The 10805-nt window shown below is 48.9% G+C and overlaps 1 protein-coding gene across 1 annotated transcript; it reads right to left on the reverse strand.

The window, feature by feature from the left end:
- Positions 1-821: 821 nt before the first annotated feature.
- PIM3 (Pim-3 proto-oncogene, serine/threonine kinase) lies at positions 822-5621 on the reverse strand. Its single transcript, XM_080551989.1, has 6 exons — positions 5245-5621; positions 4812-4921; positions 4640-4690; positions 3989-4352; positions 2573-2749; positions 822-2408 (listed from the first exon to the last, which is right to left on the reverse strand). The coding sequence occupies exons 1-6, from the start codon at positions 5327-5329 to the stop codon at positions 2224-2226; spliced, it is 972 nt and encodes a 323-aa protein (XP_080408115.1). The 5' UTR covers positions 5330-5621; the 3' UTR covers positions 822-2223.
- Positions 5622-10805: the final 5184 nt, after the last annotated feature.

Below are 10805 nucleotides of genomic sequence, written 5' to 3' on the forward strand. Positions count from 1 at the left end.
TTACTATTAATACTACAAAGCACCTTTAAATGACTGAACACATCCTTAAATGTACCCTACAGATCCCTCTGGGGTAATTAAACCCTGTAATCATTACCACCCCCACAAAAAGACCAAGTTAGGTCAACAGGCACCAGCTTTACAGGAACTAGGATGAACTCAGTAATCTGCAGGACTCAACTCCCAACATACAAAGATGAACGCTGCGGGTATTTCTCTTGCCTTGGCTATGGGTGAGAATCTCACATGTTCCCCAAGTACTTCATGGAGTGATATGATACACTAGGTGTTTTTGGTAATGCGAAATTGAAAGAAAACAGGCACCCAGCTCTCCAAGAACACTGGTCTTTTCACAGGAAATTCTCTTCCACCCACAGGAGGAAGGGGCAAGAGGAAGGAAGGAAATGAAATGTAATGGAAAGTAAACAAGTCAACTATGAAAACAGTCACCATGAGCAAGTACAAAAATGCTTCTTTGTTTTGTTTAAGGACAATGAGTACAGTGGTATTTCAGTTATTCAGTGTTTACAGAGTTAAAAATACATAATCACAGGCCAGTTCCCTTCAGGTAGGCCCTTAGTGCTGCTGCATTGTATACCTATTGGAGTTCAACATCAAATATGGTGATCAAGAAGTAGATACAATCAAGATGAGGGATTGCTTAATTCTTCCAGAACAGCCACCAGTTAATAGCATAGGCCTATTAACTCCAGGTCAGATGGTGTAGGCCTTTACAAGTTAAGTTCATTAAGAGAACACTTGTTCCCCAGCTGGATTCAAGAGTAATGGTGAAGATAAAAGTGAGCGCATACACACAGAACTGTTATATACAAAAAAAGTTTAATTGAAATACCTGTATAAAAAATATGATCTCCATACATTTCACACTGTTAAACAGAAGAAAAAAATCCAAATCCAAGCTGCATAAATGCAACCAGATCACAGAAACACAGCTATTAAAATAAATTAAGGTTTATGACTCTGCCACTCTACCTTTCAGAGCCAATGCACGGAGACTGTACAATGTCAATAATTTAAAACCTTTCCAAACAGCATTACTTTACATTTCTGGTACAATACCAGACAAAAGGCATACTGACTAACTTTAAAAAGTCATTCTATTTCCCTTAAATTAGACTTTGTACAACAATTTTCCATCTTCCAACAAAAACTGATAAGGTCAGAAATATTTTTTGTCTTTTTTCTTTTTTTAAACAAAAGTTGACAGGAATGCAGAAAAAAAGTGCCATGGGCAAACCACTAGAATTCCCATGGGGAGGAGGAGGGGAAAGCACAGTGTTGAATAACTAACCAAATAAATTAACCAAATAAATAGCCACAGCTGAAACCTGTGGGAGGTCTTCTAAACTTCAAACAATAAATAACTGTATAGTACATGGGAAAACCAAGTTTACATAAACACATTATACAGGTATGGAAAAAAAAAAGTAAAGTCCTTGAATATTGCATTGATTGTGCATTCAACATGCCCATACATACTTTTAAGACTCGCAGGGTGACAAAAGGCCAGGGGAAGTTGAGAAAGGGGCTTCTTATGCCCAGTGGTAGAGATGATAAAAGGAAACATGAATAAATGTTTCTGATAAAAAAGCTGATATACCTGTTCATATTTCTGTGCAGGCTATAGGAAATATTTTGAGCAGCAGAGGTGGGTTGGATTTGGAAAGGGCAGGGGGCAGGAGTGAAATGTCTGTGTTCAAGTATTCCATCACCAGTGGATGGGACTACTTCATTCAATCACCGAACATGTTCTCCAGTGCATCATAGGAGCTGCTTCCTCCAGCACTGGGTCTAAAGGGAGCAAATTCCTATAATGAACTGGATCTTCTTTGGACATACACAGCTCAAAAAAGAAAGTCCCACTGAAGCAGCTTTCAAAAAGGCACTCAAAAGCAAATAAAATCTAGTCCAGGCTCTATGAGAGCAAAAAAGTTTACCATGTATTCAAGAGGTCACTGCTTTCTTAATAAGGTCAGTCTTTGACTAAGTACTGGCCTGCAACTCCCAAACATCAGCGTTTCCAAAGGAAATCTCTCATTCCAAAGCAGAAACCAGCAAAAGGGGAAAATAAAATCAAGTCCCTCAGACAAAGATTCAACTACAGAATAATGAATGCATTTTTCTAGCCCCTCCTACGTATTGGCAGCAGCACTGTGGTCTTTCTGCTTGTAGCTCCCCTCCCAGTGCAAGGTCCTTAGTAATTCACAGACTCTCATTACTTGAACTTGTGCTCGATACATCAGTATCAAGGGTCCGTAGCCTTATGTCACAGTCCTCAGACTTCACTACTTCAGATTTGTGCATCCATTGATGGTCAAAAATTTGCTCAAGTGTTGGTCTGTCTGAAGGCCTCAGTGAAAGGCACCATTTGATCAGCTGTTGACATTCTGAAACAAGCAAAGAAGGAATTCTAGATCAGAAAAGTAAAAAGACTGTCTTAAAAAACAAGCAGCCAACCCACCCAGACACGTGAGTTCAAAATAATCTTAAAAAAAAATATCCTGAAAAAATAATAAAAAAAGTCCCCACTCAACACCCCCACACAACTCACCAGGTGAAATTCTCCTCCTGAAGTATAATCGTCCCCTCAAGATTTCTTCATCTTGCTCAAAAGGGATGTCTCCGCAAACCATATCATACAGCAGAACTCCCAGAGACCATACTGTCGCTGACCTCCCATGGTATCTGTGGTATCTGATCCACTCTGGAGGGCTGTATACTCTCGTTCCTAAAAGCAAGAAAAAAAAAATTCGAGGATTAGTGTTTTCCCATTCTTCAAGTAGCTCTACTATGGCTATATTAAGTTCATCATTTGGAATCATTAAAAAAAAAGCTTTGGATTTTTTTTTTTTTATGGCCCCAAACTATTACTGGTGTAACTTCAGGTCATCTGTGGAGTTACACCATCAACCCATCCGGTTGTTCTATTTTGTTGCAAGGAAGAACAGGGCTGCCATCAGCTGACTGTTTACTAAGGCGAGCTCCCTTTCACTGACCACGTGGCGTCTGCAGCATCACACCAAAAATAGACACAAAAGGACAAAGGGGGCTGTCGGGGAGGAGAAGAGAGGGAGTCAAGAAGGTGAAACTCAGGTCTGCCTTATTACACAGGGATAATCTGCTTTATCCAATTTCACTGGGCAGTAAACAAAATAAGGCTGCTTACAATTTTTATTAATTTTTTTTTTTTAAAGGCCCCGTGCTTCTCTGCGGCAGCCTTTTTAACCCGCCCTCTCTTTGCCTGCGGTGCTCCTTGGATACCAAACAAAAATGAGAATTTGTGATGCTGAAGGTCACGTGGCCTAGGGGTTCGGGTTTCACAACAAACAGATGTTAAGTGCAGCAGCTGAGGATGGAGGTCGGAAAAAAAAAAGTCCCTTGGTTACATCAGTCACATTCAAAGGGCAAGGGAAAATATCCTCTATCATGTGCAAGCTTATTTTCAGATTTCCCATTTCTAAAGCATCAAACCCAACCCTGAAGCTAGTATCACGTTATTTGCAGGGAGCGTATTTATCGCATCACTTTGAAATCTGCAATGCGGGATTTCCAGGACACCAGCGGAAAGGGAGGGGGAGAGCTATTGCTTCGAGTTAAAAAAAGCACTGCATGTAAAAACTGCATATCCACACAAGGAAACATCCGACACTGGTGAAGCCTCCATGTAAACAGATCGCCCTCTAGGAAAAAAAACGCTTTTTCCAAGACAGGGAAATATAAACTGCTGCGTCACTGCCTGGAATTGCTTCTTTCCTACGCAACTGAACACCCTAAGCTGCTTCAGGTCCAAAGGTTTCCATTACCGATAGACCTGATATGAACCGCTGCGTCAGAGGCGCCCTCACTACTCGGAGGCGCCAGAAACAGGATAAGCGGCAGCTATAGGGCATCGCCCTGGGAGGGGCACGGGGTCTGGCCAAACTCGGCACAGCGCGGCCGGGCTGCCCCGGGCAAGGAGGGCACGTACCATCAAAGTCAGTATAGACCGTGTCCTTGAGGATGGCCCCTGAGCCGAAGTCGATTAGCTTCAGCTCGCCTGTCCTGAGGTCAACCAGCAGGTTCTCGTCCTTGATGTCCCGGTGCACCACGCCGCAGCCATAGCAGTGGCGCACCGCCTCCAGCACCTGCCGGAAGAACCCGCGGGCCGTGTCCTCGTCCAGGGCTCCCTTCTCCGTGATGAAGTCAAAGAGATCCTTCACCAGCTCGGGCCGCTCCATGATGATCAGGTAGCCGTCGGGACGCTCGTACCAGTCCAGCAGCTTGATGACCCCCCTGAAGCCAGAGCCCACCTTCTTCAGGAGAACGATCTCCAAGGGCACCATGACGCCGCCCTGGGCAGAGAAAGGGGAGGCGAGTGGGTCACTCGGGGGCGGCAGGCAGGGCAGGGCAGGGCAGGACGAGGCAAGGCAGGGCAGTGCCACCCACCGCCGCCCTGCGGGGTGGCTCCTCCGCTGCCGCAGTCCGAGGGGCGGGCGCGGCGCTGCGGCGGCGAACCCCCGCCAAATTCCCCCCGACGCAGACACCGCGCCGGCGGGCGGGGCGAGCCCCGCCGCCCACACAATAGCCCCGACGGAGCCCACCCCCCAAAAATAAAATTAGAAAAGAATTAAATACTTACAATCGTGCCCCACTCGGTCACCCGCTCCTTCACCACATGCTTCACGGCGACCTGCGGGGCGAGGAGAGGGGAAAGGAGGGGCGGTGAGCGGCGGGGCCGGGCCGGGCAGGGCAGGGCTCGCCCCGTGCCCGCAGCCCGCCGACAACCCGCGCCGAGCCGCCCCGAGCCTCACCGGCAAGCCGTCGGCGATCCTGCTGCCCGCGTAGACGGTGCCGAAGCCGCCGCTGCCCAGCACGGAGCCCACCTGGTACACTTTGTCGAACGGCTCCTTCTCCACTTTCACTGGGGAAACGGGAGGGAAAGCGCGGCGTTAGCGACCGGACTACGCCTCGCCGGGAATTAGGATTAAAAAAAAAAAAAAAAAATCAAAAAAACCCTAATATATATATTTATATATAACCCCCCCCCCCCCCAGCACGTCCGCTGGACGCGTCGCCCTAATTCTGCACGAGACATTTTCTTTTTTCCTCCTCAAAAATCTTCTTCGGTTATATAAAAAAAAATCGTAATAAAAAGGGTACAGCCCCAAGTTTCAGGCGGCTGCGTGGCGCCAGCCACGGGGCTGGGGCCGCCCGCAGGGGGAAGCCCCCGGCGCCCCGCCGTACCTGGCTGCAGGATCTTCACCGGCAAGTGGTCCATGCTGGCGGGGCTGCAGATGTGGGCCAGCGAGCCAAACTTGGAGAGCAACATCTTCCGTGCGGGGGGAGCCCCCTGCCTCCTCCTCCTCCTTCGCTGCCGAGCCCAGACCCTCCGCGGGGCTTCCCTGGTGGCCCTGCGGCGGGCACCGACGGCCTCCCCGGCACGGATCCGCGCCAAATCCCCCTCCTCGTCCTCGTCGTCCGGCGGCGAAAGGGCCCCTATCCAGCCGGGGGCCGCGTCCGAAAGCCGGCCCTGCGGTGCGGTGCGGTGGCGGCGGGGGGAGCGGGCTGGGCGCAGGAGCCGCGCCGCCGCCCTGCCTGCCCGCGCGCTTCTGAGCCGGCGGCGCCGCGGAGCCGCCTCTTAACTCCCAATATTTTGGTGCGGGCAGAGCGCGGACGGCGCCGAGCGGGTATCCCTCCGCGGGGGAGGCGGTGTGTGTGTGTGTGGGGGGGGGGGGGGCACGCCTCTCCCCGCCGCCCCGGCCCGACCCCTCCTCCCCTCCGCGACGGGGCGCCCGCGGTGCGGCGGTGGGGGCTGCGGAGTCCCCGGCCCGCCCCGTCGCGCCAGCGGGCAGGGGGGGAGGGTGGGGGGCCGGGAACTACTTGTTTGTAGTAAGCGGCGCGCAGCGTTACCGCCCGGCTGTGGAACGCAGCGCGCACCCGCGGCGAGCAAGGGGGGGGCGAGGAGGAGGAGGAGGGGGGGGAGATTCTCCTATTTGCGTTAACGTTTCCGGGCGGCCAATCAGCGGGCGCCTTTTCAAAGAGCTCCCGGCGCAGGCCAATGAGGCGGGGCCTCATCTGCATGCGGCGGGGCGGGCGGCAGAGGGCGGGAGCGCCGCGGCCCCGCCCCGCGGCTGCAGGAAGGTCGCCGCGCGTCGGGCCGAGACGCGGCGTCTGGGGCCGGGCGGGGAGGGAAGGGGGGGGCCGGGGACACGCCGCCGCCATGGCCGGGGTGCGGCGCTTTCCCCCCCTCCCTCCGCCCCCCCCGCTCTTCCTCTCCCCTCCCGCCCTGTTCTCCACAGAGCCGGCGCCTGGCGAGGCAGCGCGTTCTGCCCTGTCCCCGTGGGGGTCTCCCCTTCCCCTTCCCCCGCCCGTGAGCCCCGCGCTCCTCTCCGGTCACGCAGCCTCGCAGCCCCTGCGGAGCGCCCCCGAGGGCTTCCCTGCCTCCCCGCTCCGGCGGCGGCCGGCTGAGGGATCCTCCCGGCACGGCGCCCCCGCCCCGCAGGGGGCGCTGCCTCTACAGGAATGGGGGAGCCGCAGCGGTGGAGGCGGTGAGGGGACGGAGCCCCCCCCCCCCCCCCGACCGCTCCTCCTCGGAGCCCCCCCGTGCCGCCCCCGTCCTCCCCCTAGGCTTGTCGGGGCGCCGCCGAGCGGCCCCGGGGAGGCCGTTAACGGCCGCCCGCCGTCAGGCCTCCGGCGGCCGCCTGGGCTGAGGAGGCGGGCAGGGAGGGGAGAGGCTGCTAAGCGTCGGCCCGCCAGAGGTGGTGGGCCACTGGTTTAGGAAACAAATAAGTAAACGTCTGCTGGGCTTGGCGTGTAATAGCATCTTAAGAATTGCTCCAGTAGCTGCTTGGGCCGCTCTCCAGAGGCGGCTAAGCGGAGGGATGGCACGCAGACGAGCGAGGCCGAAGTTTGGCCAAGGCGCAGCACAACATTTGCAGGCAGCAGACCCAAAGAGTGCCTCACAGCACCGCAGGCCCCCTCACAGCACCCGCGCCCCAGCTGCGTATCTGGAACGCTTCGTGTCCCCGTGTTGGAAAAAGTGAAGTCGGAGAAGCTGATACTGCACGGGGATCCCTAAAGTGAGGGTATTTTTGGACAATCACTTCAAGAGCTGGCAGTCCTTCTGCTCTGGGCGCTGGGAGAGCCGTGTTGCAGTTGGCATTCTCTGATAATAGTAGTGCTACAATCTCAGACAGTCATGCCTATAAACAAAGCAAGGGCTTCTAGGGAGGCGTAATATCTTTTATTAGATTAGACCAACTGATGTAAAGGTCAAGTTTTCAGGCGCAGTTTCAACCCTTTGTGTCCCAGAATGTGCTTTTTGAAGCTAGATCAATTGGTCTATAAAAGTTACTACGTCGTACAGAATGTGGTATTTCCAGAGGAATGCAGCTAAACCACTGGGTTTATTGAGCAGCTGAAGGGATTGGGAAGCTTCTGGTTTATGATTTTTTTTATTTTTTATTTTTAAGAAAATGATTTGGACTTATCAGATAAAGCAATAGAAAGGCACTTTTTTGTTTGTTTGTTTGTTTTTTCTTTTTGGTGAGGAATTTTGGCTATCTCTAGTAACATGAAAAATTTTTTAAAGGTTTCTCTAGATAGTGGAATATGCACAGCATACTTTTGTTTATTGCCACTGAGGTGTAAACAGGTACAAATAACAGGAAGATTTCATGATCTGGGAATTCATGTTCCAGGTATATTGTAAAGATTTAGCTGCATCTATCTTTTGTCGATGGCTATTTTGAGCATTGTTTTACACAAAAAGGAAGTGTTCCTCATGCTCAAAATTAGATTTCTGCTTATTAAAATAGCAAATATTTCTAAAGAGGAAAAACTGGCATTAAATATTAATATATATGAATGCTAATTATTTAGGGAAGTAACACTACAAGTAGTTGTTATTTTTTTAATTTTTCGTATGTGGCTAAGCATGAAAAGTCATGCATGTATCACTAGTCTCCACATGTAAAACATCAGGACTTTTTCATTCTAACTGCATTCCCAATTTCATTCATCCATCTTTGTCTTGTCAGTCTATGATAGATCAGTGATACATTTGCCTTGAGCCTGTTCAAGAAAATAATTTGGAGTTTCTTTAATATACTTTTGCATTTAGGATTGTATCTTCTTCAGCTGTGTCAGCCCTAATACTTTAAGATAAGAGAACATAGCATACCTTCACACATCTCTTTGAAGCAAATTCGTAAAAAAGACCAAGATCAATAGCTGGTATTGGTACAACTCCTGATCCGATTTGTATTTTCACAGCAGTGTAACAGGAAGGGGACTTTACATTTAACGTTAAAGAAAACAAGGTAGTTACTGTAAATTAAAAAAAAAAAAAGATAAGGGGGTATTTGTTCTTCATTCACGTAATTTTGGCAGACAGACATTTAATTTGTATACAGCTACAAGGACTCTTGGTTTGACAGAATTACAGATGGATCCCAGACATGGAATTTACCCTGTCTTTACACATAAGCCTTTCATGGGTTTGTGGTGCTCCTTTTGATCTGGCTTGGAACATGCAGTTCAGTGGTCCTAAACAATTATAGCTGCAGAAATATTTTATAAACTAGTTTTGGCCTCTTTAGCGGTGGCTTTGCAACTATAAATGGAAAACCATTCATGGGTAGGATGCCAGTTAGCTCTTTGATGTACAAATCATTTTTTCTGTGCAAGGGTCCCTGAGCAAGCATGAGTTCATCAGGCATAGAAGTACAGAAATTCCACTGGAGTTTCTGCTTGCAGCACGGAGACAGTGCCACTTTAAGCTATCTTCTAATGTCTGTGTGGAACCCAGTTCAAAGTTTACTGTGGCATATCATCACATAGTGCACTGCTGGCATTAACGTTGTCTAATGTACGCCTGTAGCTATTGTAGGTCTTCGGGATAGGACTACCAAAATGTGTCTGTTTGCATAATATAACCATAAGGAATGCTCTAGCAGTAAAAGTCCAATACACTTGTTAAGGATATTGGTGTTTTCAGGTCCCTCAGCCTCGGAGTGTCTAAATATGTCAGATGCTAAAGGTTCCTAGCCATCTTAGTGACCCTTCTCTTTAGTCTCTTCAGCCTCTCTTTTATTTTGGGAGTGAGCGAACCGAACATAATGCTCTAGATGTGGCTTTATATGTGCTGAACAGAGAGCAATAATCATGTCCCTTGACCTGCTGGCTATGGTCTTGCTAATGCAGTCCAAGATGTGGTTAGTATTTGTTGCTGCAAGGACACACTGTTCAGTTTGTTGTCCACTGGGTCCTCACCTGTAGAACTGTAAGTACCAACCTGCACTCCTGCATAGGTATGTCCTGTCCCAGATGCAGGACCTTGTATTTATCTATTTGGAACTTCAAGACGTATTTATCTGTTGCCCACTCCTTCAGTTTGTTGAGGTCTCCCTGAGTGGTTGCTCTACTCTACAGTATACAAACAGCACCCCTGTGATTTGGTGTCGCCCTGTGCTTCCTAAGTATTGTAACATGTGGGTCATGGATTAAATAATGTGATCCCTTGTTTTGGTTCTGGGAAATGCCACTTGGAATCACCTGCTAATAGGACTTCAAACATTTGTTAACTACCCTTTGAGCCCAATGATCTCTCCAGTTTTTAAAAAATCTTGTGGTCCACCTATCCGGGCTATTATTCCCCAGTTTGGCTCCAAGGACAGTAGGAAATTGCATTAAAAGCCTTGCTGAAGGCAAGGAGTGTAACACCTACTACTCCACCTTCTGCCAGACAGTATGTAATTTAATTGTAGAAGGCAATCAGACTGCTTAAGCGCAATTTGCTTGGGTAAATTCAAGATGGCTGTTCTCGATCACGTACTTATTGTATGAATGGGAATGGTTTCCATGAGTGCTTGCTCCATAATTTTCCCAGGGACTGAGGTAAATTTAGTCATCCTCACCCTTTTCTAAGACAGACATAACATTTTTATTGTTGTCAGGAACCTCCTCTGACCACTGTGGCCTTTCAGAAAAGATAGCAACATTGCGTGACATTTGCTGACAGTCTTAGTACTCTCAGATGTATACTGTGCAATCCTGTAGACTTGTATTACATTTTCAGCTTGTTTAAATAGTCCCTAACTTGACCCTTGCTACTTGGCATGGAGTTCTGGAAGACCTGAGAGCAGACCTTGGCAGCAGAAACCAAGACAAAGAAGACATTGAGTACCTACCCTGTGTCGTAAGGTCACCCGCTGTTTTCAGCAGCAGGGCCAGGTTTTACTTGGTCTCTCATTTTGCTGCCAATGTACCTGCAACGGTCTTCCTGCTATCCTTTACATCCTTCATCAGTTTTAACTGCAAACAAGCGTTGGCCCTCTTAATTTCATCCCTGCAAGGCTGGGCAATGCTTTGGTGTTCCTCCTTGTCACTCCTCACTTCCACCTCCCATATGCTTCTTGTTTGTTTCTGACCTCAGTCATGTTCGCTGTGCAGCAGGACCCTGCTGTACCTGCCTGTTTACTTGCAAATTAGGATGATCAACAGATATGGCTGACTCTGCTAGGTCTTACAGACAGGTCAGCAGGGCACTTTTCCAGCAACTTCACTGCCTTTCTTTTGACCAGTGCATCTTAAAAAGCCATGCGTCTTTATTTTATTTGTCTGCTTTTAAAGAAAATGTTGTTAAGAATGATGAGTGATTAGAGAAAGATGTTGACAACTCCACCACTAATAGACCTTAAATTTCTCAATATGGTGCATTCTTTCTCCTTTATTCACTCGAACTACTGAGTAAATTCAGTCAAAGGTGACACCTACCACTAAGAGAATAAACTTCCACTTTAGTT

Source organism: Anser brachyrhynchus (assembly GCF_964034855.1).
Source record: "Anser brachyrhynchus genome assembly, chromosome: 1".
NCBI classification, from domain to species: Eukaryota; Metazoa; Chordata; class Aves; order Anseriformes; family Anatidae; genus Anser; species Anser brachyrhynchus.